The 19,314-nt window shown below is 40.7% G+C and overlaps 1 protein-coding gene and 1 long non-coding RNA gene across 11 annotated transcripts in view; both read right to left on the reverse strand.

The window, feature by feature from the left end:
• Positions 1-19,314, reverse strand: part of adgrb1a (adhesion G protein-coupled receptor B1a) — a 210,769-nt gene that overhangs the window by 34,066 nt on the left and 157,389 nt on the right. For 7 of the 10 annotated variants that reach the window (XM_086310179.1, XM_086310174.1, XM_086310176.1 and 4 more), the window contains 5 exons: positions 7,800-7,903; positions 2,263-2,365; positions 1,901-2,051; positions 1,498-1,567; positions 1,181-1,247 (listed from right to left, as the gene is read on the reverse strand). In XM_086310179.1, coding sequence (XP_086166305.1) covers positions 1,181-1,247; positions 1,498-1,567; positions 1,901-2,051; positions 2,263-2,365; positions 7,800-7,903 — 495 coding nt within the window. Of the gene's footprint in view, positions 1-1,180; positions 1,248-1,497; positions 2,052-2,262; positions 2,366-7,799; positions 7,904-19,314 lie in introns of all 10 variants that reach the window. The other 3 variants (XM_086310171.1, XM_086310173.1, XM_086310172.1) reach the window with 1 other exon arrangement.
• On the reverse strand, positions 17,766-19,063 carry LOC147318292 (uncharacterized). Its single transcript, XR_015131432.1, has 3 exons — positions 18,750-19,063; positions 18,240-18,423; positions 17,766-18,058 (listed from the first exon to the last, which is right to left on the reverse strand). It is a non-coding gene; the product is annotated as an uncharacterized LOC147318292 (long non-coding RNA).

Raw genomic sequence — 19,314 nt, forward strand, 5'->3', positions numbered from 1 at the left:
TTATTATTATTATTGTTCTAATGATAAATGTGTATGTGCTGTAAACTAGAAAAAAAACTATTAAGTTAGGTGGCAGTATTTAGAAAACCATGAATGAAGTAAAGGGAATGATAAAAGGAAAAGGCGGAGAAGAACATACTGTGAATATGGACAAAGAAAAATTATGAGAGTAACAGGAGGTAAATGATGAAGTAGGAAAGAAAGAAAGAAAAGACAGCAGGAAGCATAAATAACATGACGTAAAAATATAGAAAGCAGGAAAGGCAAGAAGCAAATGAGGCATAGACAATGAAGCAGAATAAAATTAATAGGAAAATTAATAAACATCAGAGATTATTATGGCAAATAAACAGCCTAGAAAAAAGAAGAGATAGAAAAGAGACAAATCAATACAAGAAAAAAAATCCAGGAGGATTAAAGGTGGAAAACAAGAAGATGAAAAAGGGATGAAAAGAAAAAAGGGATAAAAACTTCATGGAAATATGACAAATGTCAAGGGAGTAAAGAAGGAAGTAAGATAAGAATGGAAGGTAGCAAAAGACAACAAAGAAGACAGGAACTAAAGAGGATGGATTAAGGGCAGGAAAGTGCCATGGATGACACAGAGGAGGAAAGAAAGACTAAGGAGAAAATAAAGACGTGGGGCAGAAAAAGATGAAAACGAAGCACATTGACAGGGAAATGGAAGAAAAAAAGGAGGGCAGGAAAAAAGGTAAATAATATTAGGGAAGAGCAGGAAAAGGAGGAGGAAGTAAGCATGATAAGAGGAGACAGAAAAAATGAAAGATCAGGGAAAGGGAATATCCAATTGTGCAATGTTTTCAATGTTTTATTTTATGTTACACTGAGATTCCAGCACTAGTCATTGTCCAAAGGTCTAAATGGTGATGTACAGTAATGCTTAAACACAATAATAATATTATAATATTATTGTCCTGGGTCAATATTTCAATTTTAATTCTGAGTTTCTTTTAATCCTGCACTTTTATCATCTGTTTACAGCACCAGTACCAAGACTGTTAGAATGATTAAAATGTATAGCAACTACTATAATGACTACTAGGTTTAATAAATCATTAAGCAGATACACACATGAAATTGGCACATGATGGGAGCTATAGCTACAGGTTAAACTAATGCACTGAATACAAACATAGACTAAAAAGGGTAGAAAAAATACCAAGACTACGGCTGCAGCAGGTCCCACAAATGCATAGAGAAGACCTCCTTCCAGAGACAGCCAGCAGCTACAAGAAAGAAGCAGGAAAACATGGAGGTTGAGAGAGGGAATTAATGTGGGAGAGATTTGAAGAGAAAGTGCAGGAACATGAAGGGTTTGAATGAGGTGAAAAAGAAGTGAATGATCGATGAGACAGGAAAAAAGAGAGAGGTCAATTACACACAGCAAACAAACCTTCAGCCATGTGTAATACTCTGCCATTAATAGTTAAAGAAGAGGTAGCATACAATGACAGCTCTATAGGACAACTTGCTTACTAGCTTGATGTTCCATAACCCTTTGCCTTGGTGAATCCCACTGAGATCGCCACTACTAGAGCAGGGAGACCTGGGAGGAAATAAAAATGGACTTTAACATAGAGATTATGAGGTAGATGACAAGACACATAAAAGGAAGTGAAGAAAAGAATAAACAGGTAATGAAAGGTAAAACAGCAGGAAGGAAAGCACAAACTAGGCAAGAAAAGGACAGTAACCTGGAAAAATAAGAAAAAAAAGATATAGGAGGAACTGATGTGAACAATGAGGGAAAAAGGGAAAGGGGATAAAAAAGAAGAGAAGAAAAAAGCAGGAAGCAAATAAGGAAGAAAAACAGGATGAACAAGGTGAATAAGCGCAAGAAGAAAGAAAGTAAATAAAATTGGAGAGAGAGAAAGCCCACCCCAGCCGAGACACAGGAAACGCTTGCGTATGATGCGATTCCTGAGGCGGCCTGTCACTGCCATGTAGGACTGCCATGCCTCTGTCAGAACCCAGCAGAATGAAGACAAGAAGAAGAAATGAAGCAACGCAGCAATCAGGGTGCATAAGATCTGAAACAACAGGTGAAGACAGGAAACAAGTATGAAGACACTTTATTCATTAATACATACTCTGGCAAAGAACATGACTGCAGTCATATGAGTGACTCTCACTCATATGACTGCATACAGTAGAATGTCATTTAAAACCTGTCTTGTCATTACACTACCTTTAATTGGCACCACTGGCTACTACCATTCACTAGGGAAGAGTTTGGCTTACCTTATTCCGTGTCTGCGTCTGTCCAATGAGAATAAGAGCATTGGACGAGATAATGGAGAGGCAGAAGTTAATAAGGATGACTGAACGCTCAGACCGGATGTACCTGCAGGAGGATGAAAGAGACACCTATGAGTGAAACTAGCAGTCAGACCTACGGAAAAGATCGGGGCATCAACTTCAAGGCTTTCTCCAGATGCTGTGGTATTTTCCCACCACAGCACCAAATACTAATTGAGGATGTTCTATAGTGCCAGTTTATTAACATCTTTGGATTGTGGGAGGAAACACATGCAGACAGAGGGAGAGCAGACAAACTCCACACAGAAGAAACACAGCTGACTAGCAGGACTCGAACCCAGATACTCTCACTGTGACATAACAGTGCTAGCCCTAAATCTGTCAAGCAGAACTCTGTTACAGTGTCACTGTATTCTTCCAACAACAGAACATATTAAGAGGGATGCAAAGATTCTAGACATATAGTGATCTTCAAAATAACAATCTGGTTCCAAGTGCAAAGACTTTTTTTTGTATATTCTGTTTTTAGCAGTCTGTTCCCTTTTTTTCCTTTTGTCAGTGCATCTCTAACTCTTATGCAAGAGGTGATTCTTAATGCTGACTTTTTCAAACCAAGTTTGAAGCAAACTGTAAAACTCTCCTTTGACAGAGTTTGTTCAAATTATCTTTAATTATTATTTAATTTTATTATTATTTTTAGCGTGCACGCATGAAACGTTTTTCATACTATAATAGGATATTTCAACAGTGTAAAACCAGTCTGACAAAAAAACACCCAGCACGCCCCTGCGGGCGGTTTATCCTTCAAGCTCGGGTCCTCTACCAGAGGCCTGGGAGCTTGAGGGCCCTGCGCAGTATCTTAGCTGTTCCCAGGACTGCGCTCTTTTGGACAGAGATCTCCGATGTTATTCCCGGGATCTGCTGGAGCCACTCGCCTAGCTTGGGAGTCACCACACCTAGTGCTCCGATTACCACGGGGACCACCGTTACCTTCACCCTCCACATCCTCTCGAGCTCTTCTCTGAGCCCTTGGTATTTCTCCAGCTTCTCGTGTTCCTTCTTCCTGATATTGCTGTCATTCGGAACCGCTACATCGATCACTACGGCCGTGTTCTTCTGTTTGTCTACCACCACTATGTCCGGTTGGTTAGCCACCACCATTTTGTCCGTCTGTATCTGGAAGTCCCACAGGATCTTAGCTCGGTCATTCTCCACCACCCTTGGGGGCATCTCCCATTTTGACCTCGGGACTTCCAGGTTATACTCGGCACAGATGTTCCTGTACACTATGCCGGCCACTTGGTTATGGCGTTCCATGTATGCCTTGCCTGCTAGCATCTTGCACCCTGCTGTTATGTGCTGGATTGTCTCTGGGGCATCTTTACACAGCCTGCACCTGGGGTCTTGCCTGGTGTGATAGACCCCAGCCTCTATGGATCTTGTACTCAGAGCTTGTTCTTGTGCTGCCATGATTAGTGCCTCTGTGCTGTCTTTCAGTCCAGCTTTGTCCAGCCACTGGTAGGATTTCTGGATATCAGCCACCTCCTCTATCTGCCGGTGGTACATACCGTGCAGGGGCCTGTCCTTCCATGATGGTTCCTCGTCTCCCTCCTCTTTCTTGGGTTTCTGCTGCCTGAGGTATTCACTGAGCACTCGGTCAGTTGGGGCCATCTTCCCAATGTATTCTTGGATGTTCCTTGTCTCATCCTGGACTGTGGTGCTGACACTCACCAGTCCCCGGCCCCCTTCCTTCCGCTTAGCGTACAGCCTCAGGGTGCTGGACTTGGGGTGAAACCCTCCATGCATGGTAAGGAGCTTTCTTGTCTTTATGTCAGTGGCTTCTATCTCAACCCGTTCTCACTCCCAAAGCGTAACTTTTTACGCTAGGTGACAAATCGTCACCATATTACGTTTTCGGCTACCCACCACGTTCCTAAATGACGACCTCGGAAAAAGAGGAAATATGAGAACCGTCTGGACTGAACCTACACATGTTCGCTCTTATTCTTCAAATCGCTTAGAAACACGCTATTTAACATCATTAAAGTCCTGGTTAAGGTCAGGAATAAGGTTATGGTCAGGGCTAGGGATAAGGTTAGGTTTAGGGCTGGAATACAGGGCTGGAACGTCTACTCCCGCGGGAGCGTCATTGCACTGGATTCCAGCCATAACCCGCCGCGTACCATAAGAACGCCGAAGGTCTCCTTTCGCGTTCCTTTCGCGGGACGTGACAAAACGTCGACATGTTACGCCTCGGGAGTGAGAACGCTCTGTCTATCTCCTCCTTTGGCCAGCCTATTACCCCAGCAGGGTACCTGATCACGGGCAGGGCGTACGTGTTGATGGCCCGGATCTTGTTCTTACCATTCAGCTGACTCCTCAGGACTTGCCTGACCCTCTGCAGGTACTTGGTGGTTGCAGCCTTTCTAGCGGCCTCTTCATGGTTCCCATTTGCCTGCGGGATCCCCAGGTACTTGTAACTGTCCTCTATGTCTGCAATGTTGCCTTCTGGTAGTTCAATCCCCTCAGTTCTGACTACCTTCCCTCTCTTTGATACCATCCGACTACACGTCTCCAGTCCGAACGACATTCCAATGTCATTGCTGTATAGCCTGGTAGTGTGGATCAGTGAATCGATGTCTCGTTCACTCTTGGCATACAGCTTGATGTCATCCATGTACAGGAGGTGGCTGACAGCTGCTCCGTTCCGTAGTCGGTATCCGTAGCCAGTCTTGTTAATGATCTCACTGAGGGGGTTCAGGCCTATGCAGAACAGCAGTGGGGACAGAGCATCTCCTTGGTAGATCCCGCACTTGATGGTGACTTGTGCTATGGGCTTGGAGTTGGCCTCTAGTGTTGTACGCCACATCCCCATTGAGTTCCTGATGAAGGCTCTTAGGGTCCCATTGATCTTGTACAATTCTAGGCATTCCAGTATCTTGTCGCTTGTCGCTTGACACACACACATATATATATATATATATATATATATATATATATATATATATATATATATGTATGTATGTGTGTGTATAAATATAGTGTATATTTTGGGTTAAATTCATTCTACAATTTACATTAATTTTCCAGAATACACTGAACATGCTTTTTGTGCAAGATTCACTGAGGTAAGAAAACTTTTATTTTTCATGCTGCATACAGTAGAATGTCATTTAAAACCAGTCTTGTCATTACACTACCTGTAATTGGCCCAACTGGCCACTACCATTCACTAGAGAAGACTTTGGAAAGTAGTTGGTGGTAATCAGCATGCGAAATTGGTTGCAAAGAGGTATACAGTGCTTCACTGAAAAAGGGTGCTTTAGTTGCTAACAGATTGCCATGGTTACCTGTCCTTTGCTTGGAAGACTGACTTGTCTGCAAACATTCACAAACTACTCATTGAGCGGTAGCGGAAAGAAAGAGAGCAAAAAGTGCGATGCAAACCAAAAATAGTTGTGTTTTTTTTTGTTCAGCTGTAGTCAAAACAATCGCAGAGCAGAGAGGTTTTTGGTGTAGCAACCTCTGGTTTCACTTGCATACAGTCAGTCTCCAGCAAAAAAATGACCAGCTGCTTGGGGAATACACTTTTTCCCTAGAGGACTCCAAAAAGTCAGTATGGATAAAAAAAATAAAACAAAAAAACAAAACTAGAATTAGGTGTTATATCACATTTCAGCTGCTTAGCCAATTAGTCCTCTAGTAAAAGAAAAACATGGTATATATTTTGTGACTTCAAAAATAGAAAAGATACAAAGAAATGCAAAGTTTGCTGTGGTACATGATAGCAAAGCTCACGTTTTTTCAGTTTCTAAACTTCAAAAGGGGAAAACTAGAACTCTTTGTTGTTCTATACCTCCACCAACTGGTTCAGGTACAGTTTATATCCATTTCTGTCCAGACTCATAGATCAAGAGACTTAAGGATTTGATAGGATGGCACCATTACTCTCCCCATTCAGTATCTAAACAAATGTGAAATATAGGCTCGGTTTTAATGAGACGCTCTCTTTAGGCTTGGGTATCGTCAACCTGATTCAATGTGATCCCCGATTTCGCTTTGATTCAATTTAATTCAATTTTGACTCAGACAGTTATAATTATGATCATTTATCAGTACATATCCATATTTTTATATCTAAGTATAAAAACAAAACTGACACTTGTGAGACTTCATCAGAGGTTTAAACATCACAGCAGATGCTTTTGTGTCAAAGTAACAGAGGATGAAACAAAAAAATATGAAGGAAATTTTCTTGGCCTGGCTTTTTATAGCAGATAACCGCCTTAAAAATATTCTGCAGTAGATCAAAAACTGAAAAAAAAAACATTAAACCACATATGAACATGTTGCTGAGGTGAAGCAGAGCAAAGTTCAAGAGGTTTTAATTACACAGCTAAGTGTTTTGCAGTTTGGCATAATTTATAAAAGTTTCAATTTCTTCGGTACTGAACAGCAGAAATGAGGTTTTCTTGCGGGAAGACAAGAAAAAAACTGTTGCCGATAACACTGTGCACTACGGTAGTTTGGTGCTTAGTAAGCAAGCAAGTAATAGCGATAGAGATAAAAAATAAGAGATTCTTGATGGTAAACTGGTCTTGAAGTATACTGAGAGAAAGAGCTGTGAAACAAGAGTGATTTTATTATGGTGTGAGCAAAACTGCCAAAGTAAGAGGGCACTTTTTACTATGCCTTTCAAACGTGAAGCGTAGTTTTGGTCTTCTTTTGTTGCTGATTCAGTGAATTTTGGTTGGAGATTGACGAAAAACCTGCAGCTTCAGAATCTGTGAGATGATGGCATGTCCGCGTACGTGCCGTGGATCTCGTTTTGTGTTTACATGTTTGAGCGGAATCCGTGTACCTGCTATTTTGGCTTTTTGGTGGTTGTTGAAATAGTTTTGTGAGCTTTACGCTGAGATTCTGGCGTTTCTGACATAATACATTTATATTTAAAAACCAAATCAGGATTTAATGAATGGATATTGCATTATTCAAACTAAAATCAATTTGAATCAGGAAAAAGCCACCCCTAGTTCTCACGACTCATCGAGTGATGCTACTAACCTGCCAATCGGTGGCATGCAGTCTGACGACATCACATTTTAGGACATGCTCGGACATGCTACCTGGTATCAGGTGCTATGACCTAATGGAAAACTCTGAAAACTGTGGCGATCCAAGTAGTTACTAATGGAAAAGATACTGTAGGTACAGCTTTGGAAAGTAGAAGATTTTACATTCTCAATCTACACTGTTACATTAGATTTTGGCTCTACTGCTTATTTAAGAGCTTTTAATAATTTTGTAGGCTTTTTAATAAAATGAAACACAATCTTTGAAAATCTTAAAACCAGCAGAAAGCATGCTTTTAGTAGCACTGTCCTTTTGTCCTTGATAGATTTAAGTCAGATGGTTCATATCCTCCCACCTGATGAGCTGCTAGTCTGTTGTTAACACTTCCTCCTCACATTAATCACAGCCCTGTGCTAATATTTTTAATGCAAGCTGTAATATCTCACCTCCAGACAGACACATAGATGATGATGAGTAGCAGCAATGTCAGTGAAGACACTCCACAGCCTACAATCAGTGTCACAGACGGGAGTTGTGTCTTATCCATGTTCTGCAAATAAAAGGAAGGAGGACAAAAAAGAAAAATGTGAAATACAATCAAGATCTATTCCACTTTATCTGATAAAGTGAAAAGTGAATACTGAAAAAGCCCATTGCTGCAAACAAAGTCAGAGGGACTCGTCAGTGGGGTCTTGCAGATCTGTTGTGTGCACAGAATTTGACAAGAGCTGACAGCAGAAAAGAAAAATCCATGTTGGCTTGATTTGTTGAGTTTTCACCTCCTAACTGGGTCATCCATGGTTCAAATTCAGCGGAGTCCATTTTCCTGTTGTTAGGTAAATGTGTAAGCCAATACATTAAAGAGCCACTATCTATATTAAATTTATATGTAATATGGATGGATTTAGTTTTTATCATGTGTAACTCTAGCTAATAAAGCACCAGCACACAAAAAAACATTAAACTAGGACTGTGCGATATGACGATGGATGACGAAAATAAAACATCTACCGTTTAATATTATTTGCTATCATTTGTTTGGTGGTGTCACAAAATCCACTGTTTATGGAAATATTTTTTCATCATTTCAGAGAATACAAGCATGACCAGTGAAGGTGAGGTAGAACCAGGCAGCTTGAAACAGAAAGACCAGTCAAAACAAATTGAGGACCTTATTCCTAAACGAGGGGCTACCTCTGTAGCATGGATCTGGTTTGGTTATGAAAAGTCTGACATGGAGAAGAAAACTTTACTATGCAAACTTTGCCGCAAACAGGTCCCCACAACAGACTCCAACACAACAAACCTCTTCTACCATCTACGCAAGAATCATGTGAAAGAGTATGGAGAGAGTTTACGGATGAGGAGCAAAAAAGAGCGCTGAAAATAATCCTTAGACTCAAACATTAGAACCGGCTTTTCCCCGCACCACGCCGTGTAATAAATACTCATATATAGTTTCATGCATCAGTCAAAACACTCAACTCCAGGTACACAAGGTTGCCTGAGATTCACAGAATTTACAGAAAATGCTCTATTTTGTGATATATATTGTTATCAGGATGAGATTTTGGTCATATCGCACCGCCTTACTTTGAGCCTGGTTTAATGGCTGCACAGGATAAGATTAGTAGAGGTGTAGAGTAGGTAGTTACTAGAGGTGTAAAGGTTAGCAGGATGTCACTCTCTCTCTCTCTCTCTCTCGCTCTCTCTTTCTCACACACACACACGTAGAGATTCTGAAAGAATGCTCCTGCTTCTTTTCTGCTTTCAGTTTGACAGTAAGGTGACTTCAAGGTGATTTAGGAAGAAACCACAATACTTCCAATCAGCAGAAATGCACACACACCACCCACACACACACGGACAATGTATGCATACAAAGTCAATTTCCATATTGAACAGACAAATTAAAATAAAGGAAAATGAAGACGTGACACCTTCGCTTTTTTCATTCCCAAAACCTTGTCTGCCACTGTCTTGGTCACCATAGCAACCATGTAACCATGTACCATCTGCAGCAGCTGTACAGGGAGTGCAGAATTATTAGGCAAATGAGTATTTTGTCCACATCATCCTCTTCATGCATGTTGTCTTACTCCAAGCTGTATAGGCTCGAAAGCCTACTACCAATTAAGCATATTAGGTGATGTGCATCACTGTAATGAGAAGGGGTGTGGTCTAATGACATCAACACCCTATATCAGGTGTGCATAATTATTAGGCAACGTCCTTTCCTTTGGCAAAATGGGTCAAAAGAAGGACTTGACAGGCTCAGAAAAGTCAAAAATAGTGAGATATCTTGCAGAGGGATGCAGCAGTCTCAAAATTGCAAAGCTTCTGAAGCGTGATCATCGAACAATCAAGCGTTTCATTCAAAATAATCAACAGGGTCGCAAGAAGCATGTGGAAAAACCAAGGCGCAAAATAACTGCCCATGAACTGAGAAAAGTCAAGCGTGCAGCTGCTAAGATGCCACTTGCCACCAGTTTGGTCATATTTCAGAGCTGCAACATCACTGGAGTGCCCAAAAGCACAAGGTGTGCAATACTCAGAGACATGGCCAAGGTAAGAAAGGCTGAAAGACGACTACCACTGAACAAGACACACAAGCTGAAACGTCAAGACTGGGCCAAGAAATATCTCAAGACTGGTTTTTCTAAGGTTTTATGGACTGATGAAATGAGAGTGAGTCTTGATGGGCCAGATGGATGGGCCCGCGGCTGGATTGGTAAAGGGCAGAGAGCTCCAGTCCGACTCAGACGCCAGCAAGGTGGAGGTGGAGTACTGGTTTGGGCTGGTATCATCAAAGATGAGCTTGTGGACAAGATAAATAGTAAAGTGGAAAACTGCTTAGCAGCAGATCTATGAGATCTATGGATGCAGTTTTCCACTTTACTATTTATCTTGTCCTATCCATGCACTGCGCTGCTATTTTCCTCCTCTGACATGTGAACCGAAATCAGTTGATTCTACTGCAAGTGCAAGAACCGATAAGCGGGACTGATAGGCAGGCAGATTAACAATTCCAAGGAATTGGACTACTGGGAACTAGTTTTCTGCAAAACCGGTTCTCTATCCCCTTCCCTAGTTGTAAGCCAAAATGCTTTGGCCTGATCAAAGCACATCACGCGATAAGGTTAGCCCATTACAGTAATATCTATAGCAGGGGTGAGGGAAGTTTTCCTTGGAGTGTATTTCATCTACTACTAATACCACAGCAGAATAGACAGTTCTCAACATGTGAGCTGGTTCTCAGGATACACCAAGATATGTAAGTTGTGGTTTACATATTCCCTTGGCAAGTTAAAGTTTTGTGGTTTGATTGAAGCTAGACCCCCTAAGCCTTTTATGGCTGTGTCGGCCAGTGCATCCGATGTAACTCCACTCTGACAAATAAGAGGAGCTACCACCAGTGGCAATCCCTTGTGACAAGGGAGGAGCTGAATTTTTTTTTTAGAACTGGCTCCACAAAAAAACCTAGCAAGATTACCATCATTCAAGCCAAGAAGTTCAGTTAAAAACAAAAGGCATTTTAATGACATTTCCCACTGAAATGCACTTATATTTAGTCGGTATAAACCAAAAGCTCTAGGAAGAAGAGACATTTACAGCAAAGAGTCAATACCCACCGACGTTATTATGATTGCACTAAAATTCCAAATTTGATTCAACAGAAATGAAGTGAAACAATTGTACACCCATTTCGTCATGGTAGGCGGTCTCTTCAGTGAATATGCAAGGGAATGCGTTTTAATAACAGATACAAAGTTATTTGCTGGAGTAATCATCCAAACCTAATGTGGCTGGATCAGTAGCTGGAACAGCTCATCGCTAATGCTGTGCTGTGTTCGGGTGAAGAAGATTAAGGTGAGATGAGGGTGCAGTAGTAGCAGTGAAAAAAGGCTTTGCAGTTGCTCACAGATGGAGGATGGCTGGACCTGAGGGGACCGGGACGCGAGGGGTTTCCAACCCCATCACATTTACCCCCACCCCTCTAGCAGAAGATAATTGGCTGAGTTTATAGCCTGTCTTGTCTCCAGGTTTGATGTGTGTGCCGGGGCCAAGTTAATTAAATCCTCTGATTAATCTGCACTGCAGTGAGTTCCTTCTCTAAAAGCAAAGTGGGAGAAAAAAAGATTACAAGTGCAGTGAAACAGAAAGGCGTCTGCTGAGACAGACAAACTTTTTAGTTCTTCCTCAGCTAACGACAGAACTTGCCTCGTACCAAAGCTCACACAGAGTCCAGATGAGAGCATTCCTGTCCACAAGAAAATGGCCAGACCACATAATTCCACATGAGCAGACTTTAAACACACCACTGACAAGTATGCAAAAAGCTAACAAATCAGATAAATGCTTTTTCACTGCACTGCACACATGCTACTTTATCTTCATGCTGGAAATAGATAATAAACCTGCACATACTTGGCTAGAAAACCAATCACAAAAAAGTGGCTTAGTCAAAAAATGAAAACACAGAAGGTTTCTCTTTCACCGATCATCAGATCATTTGCTTTCCATTTATTTATTTTTAGGTTTTCATATGACCACAAGACATCTTGATGTGCAAATCAGAGTACAGCTATGACTCCCATAACTGTAGTTCCACTTGATAGATAAAACATCAACAGATGCTGCCTCTCTAACAGCCTACAGCCCTCATACTATCTACCTATTTGTTACTCCTACAATGGGCTAATTGACGTGAGGCTTGTCACTGCGACTAGAGGCCAGGCTTATAGCATCCAGTTGATACCAGCACAGGCACATTCATTCATCCTCTCTCCCTACACTGCACACGGGTCTACCAATGGTAGCACACTGGGTTCAGAGGGCTTTGCCTTTGACTGCAGTGCATTTGTTCCCTGTTTTTCCTTCTAAAAGTCTGCAGTGAAGCTGGACTGAGCAAAACGCACACCAGAGGTGGCAGCTAGAGAGTAAATGATGTAGTAAGCAGAGGGAGAGAGGCAGAACTACAATGTGATGCGACATCAGAGAATGAAAAATGGTGGGATGAAATGACTGAGGGGTAGAGAAGAAAGAGATGGAAGTATGGGAGGAGCAAGGGGGGGGGGACAGAGGAAAAAAAGGAGGTTGGGGTATTTGTCATGCTGAGGCTGTAGAAGGCTAGCTGCAGACAGAGGCTGGGCCATTTAGAAGCTGCTATGTGTTGCATCAGGAATAATTCGAATGGCGGCCGTGGCTGTCTCGCAAAATAATAGAACATAGGGGAAAGGGGAAAAAAGAAGAGCATGAGAAATGAGAAAAGCTGAAATTTCTGGAAAAAGCACAAGCGGGAATTTAGCTTTCCTTAGGAGACACAATGCTTTCTGGAAACAACAGAATTCAAACAGCCTGTCATCTGCACAGGTGGTTGCAGGCTGCAGGGAGGCTGCAGCACGTTGAGGATATGCCAATATTAGTTTACTGGTAATTATTAGCTTAATTCATTATGTCACACATGTGAACAGAGCAAAACTAAAGGCCAAATTAGCATTAGACGGCAACAGGGGAAAAGTACCAACAGGAGAAGAAAGCTCTTTAAGTGATCTACTTTATATTTGCCGATTAATGAACATAGACAAAGCCAATAATGACCAACATGGTCCATAATACTAAGAGCAGTACACATGATCAAATCGCGAACAGAGTGTAAGTCATCTACTACCAACACAACCACAACATGTTCTTTGTATTGTGACAAACATAATACGAACATAAGGCTTTATCCTCTCTCAGGAAACAGTATAGCAGTTCAGACCATCCTGTAGTACAACTGGAAGTGTGGAACAAGGCTTAAAAAAAAACACACCAGCAGCAACCCAGGGGAAACACTATGCACTAGGGTTGGGCGATTGGACGAATATATCGACTATCAACAATAGCCAGCACGATAGCCTATCGCCGATAGTTTTTACAAGGGCAATTTAATTATTTATTTGCCCATGAATAAGTTTGCTATTAATGATGGAGCTAATAGAAGCAGTCAACAGGAAAAAATTAACTGCACCCTCTTTCATCTGCGAGTGAAATGCACCCTCCTCAGAGTGCGCCCAAATGCTTGTTGATGGAGCTGCAGAAGCTGGTGATAGCCTAGCATACTCAGCCGGATGGTGGACACGTACATGCTCATGCAAGTTAGCCGTGTTTGAGTACTTTGCTCGCACTATACGTCTGCACAAGTGACACACCGCTTTGGTTACATCCTTAGGTTTACCTCTTTCATCTCGTTTAAAGCCAAAGAAATCCCAAATTGGCGACTCTATTAGGGCTGCCACAAACAATTATTTTGATAGTCGACTAGTCACCGATTATTTTTGCGATTAGTCAACTAATCAGATCATGCGTCCATTGGACTATATAACTATCATTAGCTTACAGATTTAAGTGTTTAAGGTATGTGCTAACTAAAAACAAAGACAAGACAAGTTTATAAAATTTTAATGAAATTTGCAGATTGTTTCGGCAGAGTTTAATAAACTCAGCCGTCTGCTCCTTGCTATCTAAAATATAACAGGACACCGGAGTATATTCTCGAGCATCTCACACTTCTGATAATCAGTTGTCTGCTTGACATTTATTCTGCTGTGTAAAAACTATAACTTTAATCTCAGCCAAACAATTTACTCAGGAACAAATAAAATACTGAAAAAAGCCAAACAATAACATTTTTAAGTTATCTAAGTGACTTATATATATCATGTTTAACCTGAGTAGCGAAAGACGGTGGTGGGTTTGAAAACGATTTGCCGGGAGTCCGGTGTTCTCACCGGCTCTAGTGAGCCTTGAACCCCAGCTAGCTATCGAGCTAGTGGGTAACAGACGTCTCGGAAAACGTCGGAGCGCTTTTGAAAATATGTGGTGTCTTGATAAACTGAGCAGATATTTGAAATTTACACAGCTACATTATTGCCTGAAAATATCTTAAACGTTTATTTTGTGACCCAGAAAGAATAATAAGAGTAATATTAAAACTAATTAGCTGCCGCCATTGTTGGAAACTGAGCAGGGCCGCGCTATGAATTCTGGGATAGGTTGGACCACGAAGTATACACCCGACCCATCCTTCCAATTTGGGGAAATGAAGGGCGCATTTGTCGGCCGCATTTGTCGGAGTTTTTGAATTTGGACAGTCTTTGTCATGTCGCTGTAACGTAATCAGCCTACAAATGCGGGCACAGGAGGATGTGGTTCCTGAATTTGGACACAGCTACGATACCGGACACTGCTTCTTCTTTTTCGGGGTTTAACGGCAGCTGGCATACTTGTACATGCAGTGCTGCCATCTTCTGTTTCAGTCTGTTATTACACTCTTACACTCTACTACTTATTCTTACTCTTTTGGGATAAATGGTAAAAATGGTAAATGGCCTGTATTTATATAGCGCTTTACTAGTCCCTAAGGACCCCAAAGCGCTTTACATATCCAGTCATCCACCCATTCACACACACATTCACACACTGGTGATGGCAAGCTACATTGTAGCCACAGCCACCCTGGGGTGCACTGACAGGGATGACTAATCGTGGCAGCCCTAGACTCTATTTTTTTTTTTTTGTGCTGTCAGCGTTAATGCGCAACTAACGCGATTATCAATTAACTCATCTGGAGCGCTGACTGAGTCAAACATCTTCTGTTTCAGTCCGTTATTACACTCTTAAATCCTACTACTTATTCCTGGGTCTTTTGGGATCTTACAAAGCTTCAAACAACGCATCGACTATAAAATTAGTCATCGACGATTTTGTTGTTTCAGCAACATTAAATTTAAAAACTGTACTTTTGAGTTAAAATATATATTTATAATTTTAATAAATGACAAATTAAAAAGGCATGAACATGTTTTTGTATCGAAAAAATATTGAACCGTGACACCAAAGTATCGAACTGAACCGAACCGTGAATTTTGTGAATCGTTGCACCCCTACTGTAGACCAGCGGTCCCCAGCCCCCGGGCCTCGGACCGGTACCGGTCCGTGAGTCGTTTGGTACCGGGCCGCATGAGTTGAGGCTCAGGTGTGAAATGTATCGTTTTCAGGGTTCTTATTGGTTTTCAGCGTTATTTTGTTATCGTTTTTATCGTTAACTCGGTTTTTCTGGGTCTTTTCGCGTGTGTTATGAATAAATCTTCTTTTTTTCGGTACCGGTACTAGTTTTATTTTGTTGTATTTATCCGCGACACCTTAAAGGCCGGTCCATGAAAATATTGTCGGGCATAAACCGGTCCGTGGCGCAAAAAAGGTTGAAGACCGCTGCTGTAGACTATGCCATTATTTCCCCCTCTGGCACACAAACTGAAATCAGCAGACTGCAGCGCAAGTGCAAGTGGAACTGATAACCGGAATCTAACAATTCCAGAGTATTGAACTACTGGGAACCAGTTCTATACTGGTTTTCCATTCTCATCCATTCTGCAATAGGATTTGTGCTAGTGAAGGATACTAATGATTGACATATGATAGAGGGAGAAACAGGGGTGGACAATACAGCCTTTACATTATATTACAATATTTCAAAGAAATTTGCAACACTATTTCTAATAATATAGAAAAAAAGCCCTAAAAACGTGTGTTTTGCCAGCATTTTATCAGCTTATTAAAGGGAGCAACATTTAGCAGTGCAAACAAAATGAAGGGCATTTTCCATCCTTCTTTTCTGAAGAGTTACTGTCATTGATCACAGACTGCTTAATTGAAAGTCTGAATCTATTGCTTTAAGGTGCCAGAAGAAGCAGCAGCAGAATTATAGAGCAATAATAGCTTTATACCAAATGTAAACACAAAAGTAGTTGTAGTAGTTTCCTGTGAATTTATTACATATTGATTATTAAATATTACAACCTATTAGTAACTATAACGCTACATGACTGCTTAACACTTAAAGTAAATTATATATGAAAAGTAAATTATCTTTATCTGGTAACTTTTCAGGAGAGTGTGGAATATTATCATAGGGTGGAGTGTTTTAACTAGCTGCTTATAGCCCTCCTTTACCGTCATGCATCAGTGATTTCCATCCACTGTTTGCACTTCCTGTCATACGCAAGGTAACAAGTGAGTACTTCAGTGATGCTTAGCTGAGATATTTGTTTAGTTTTGGGTCACACATCATCAGCTGCGTTTATTTCATTCTTGCATTTGACTGAATTGTCAGAGATGTTTGTTGTTTCCACCTTTAGGAACTGTTCTTATTTTGAAAATAACTATGCTTGATTGGATGTTGAAGTAGCTCCATTTTCAGATGCTAGATTGTCATCAAAAGCTCCCCAACGTTTCCGAGCTTGTCTCGTGGTTGTCGCTGCACGATGTCGTTGCAGCACTGATATCCAGAAATGTAAGTTTTGTAAGTTTTACATCACATAATAATTATACCTGTGTTATAACAGACAATATTATATGGCACAGCACTGAGAAAAGTGTTAAAAGATGACCTATAAATCCAGAGACAGAAAGCTAATATCTACAGTACGTGTGGTAGCATTGTAGTTTAATGGCTTGAGTTAAGAAACTTGCCTCACTACTAGAGCCATGTCATATGTGAAATGGAGTTAAGATCGATAATGAGTGCAAGGCTCTCTGCAGATGGCCGTCAGCTTTCAAATTTACGTGTCCACAAAATTCTCAGGAGTTTACAGGCTTTTAGTTTTTAATGCACCAACTACCCATGTGCCATTCAAGCAAACAAGCAAAGAACTAGAACAAGAATGACTACCAGTCCACAGCCATCATAATTCAAGGTATAAATGAAGGACTAAAGAAATGACCTCAGATCCTCAGTGTCATTACTATTCTTCACCCCTATAATTTCTGCCTGCTGATGCCACTAAGGGAAAAAATAAAACAACAAAATGATTAACTGTCTTTGCCTCGCTGATTTGAAAATAAATATTTTGGGGTTAAGAACTGTCTATGGGCTAAAAGGAGAGCTCTTGGCCCAATTTCTAATTATAGCTGTAATTGTTTAGTAACTAACAGTTAATTATTTGAAAAAATATTACCAGATTAATCATAAAAATCTCCAGCTGAATATTTATGCATAAAAGATGAATTTCATAGGGTTTCAATTACCTCTCCTATACACCGTTGAAAACATTTAAACAGGGTGTGCTATTTTTACGTACGCAAACACATAGAGATTATTTTATCTATAAAAAGTTAAAAAGACATAACTATCTCACAAATTTAACAAATTTTCTCACATTTTTATATATATTCTGAAAGTCTAAGACTCAGAGATAGCACATTTCTAATGACAAAGTACCAAATTCTCAAATTTGACAAGTTGGACAGTGAATATTTGGCATGTTGATTAACTAAATGTTTTAAATTATTAACTGATTTTTAAACTATTTGTCCTTTTTCCAGGACTAAATTAATAAAATGGAAGCTCATTTTTACAATGTGTTTAATTCAGATAATACATATTATACAGCGATTTTTTACATGTCTCCACAGACACACTTGGATATCAAAAAAACAATCGACTGTTAAGGCCTTTTTGTTGTTCTACTGTTTCTTCCTAAGCAAGACGGTTTGCTCCATACTCGCACTGTGCCCAGTGTGTCAGCTTGTAACTTATCAAGGTATGACCTCCTGCTTTTTCCTCCTCTCCTCCCTCAGCCAAGGTCCTGTCCAGATAACTGAATGGCTCATCTGGAGGTTGAGAGGAGCGAATAGATTGTCCTCATTTTTGATCCCTGTACTGATCAAGTTACAATATAACATGAATCATTAAACCCACAAAATAAGAAAAGCAATTTCATTATATTATATTAAAATATAGCAGTGTCAAACATTTCTACTGAACACAAAGGATTCAACTGATTTAAAAGACATTATCAAAAACTTGCGATTTAATGGATGTTCCAGTGTGAAAATTCTACCTGGTCAACAACACCGTGCATCTCTATCATTACTGGACTGGCTGTGATGCATCAGAAAAATGCAATCAATGTCTAAGTACCAAAAACTGGACTTCTTCCATTGGATACATGACCCTTGCATCAAAAGTCCTGGCATCAAGGGTCAGTCCTTGTAAAAGAAATGGTTTCCCTTTTCATAACAGCTCTATAAAAGAAAGGTTTTAATTACTCATCCATATAAGTACCAGTAAGATAAGATACCAGTAAGATGTAAAGTCACTAGGACTCTCCTGCTTATTCTCGCCTTTGAACTACACGTCTCAAGCAGTGCTTAATTATTAGTCTGTTAGTTAGTTAGCAAGTATCCATGCCCAATCATGCCCAGTGGGCACTACTACTTTTTCAAAATCTCTTTCACACATGAACCAAGTCCCAAACCAAGGTACCTACCAACATGACTTTTGTTTACTATTACAATTTTAAATATCAATAAGCTATGCTAAACTAACCACAACCACACTCCATCAGCACCTTTCATCCCAGCTCTTCCCAGTTCAATCAAAACCTGAATTAACTTATACGTGGTGGCTGCGCTATAGCCAGTCTGTTTTTTTTTCAGCTCTTCCCCTTGGCTTAGCCTCTTTCTCTAAGTTGTTCAGGCAGCATGACGGGCAGCCTGCTGCCTCCTGTATCTTTAAGAAAGCCTCTGTGCCCATGTTGTTACCAGGGCAACTAGTGAACAAACTGCTTCTGAGGCAATTTCCAGTCTAATAATAACTAATCGGTCTAAATGAAAAATTGCCACAAAGACACAGCCCTGTGCCCACAGAAACTGGGCCACGTTTGAGTCACTGGGATTCGGCTGGGATTTCTGAAGACACATAGCTGACTGCTGAGCCCAGCTGCAGCCACAATGGAAGGGCATTGTGTTCTGTGTCCTGCTTTACCTCCAAGTCTGGGTAAAATGTGTCCTGCTGCTTGTTGTTGTAGTACAGATTATGGAATTGCCATGCAGCACCTTCTCCACTGGGCCTGTGATAACCATGGAGACACAACTGACAGGCTATTATGGGAAAATATGCTAATGTGAACACCA

Source organism: Aulonocara sp. 'chitande type north' Nkhata Bay, linkage group LG11, assembly GCF_057382095.1.
Source record: "Aulonocara sp. 'chitande type north' Nkhata Bay isolate Kocher_YH1m ecotype deep benthic linkage group LG11, A_spYH_male_GT1.1, whole genome shotgun sequence".
Lineage (NCBI taxonomy): Eukaryota > Metazoa > Chordata > Actinopteri > Cichliformes > Cichlidae > Aulonocara > Aulonocara sp. 'chitande type north' Nkhata Bay.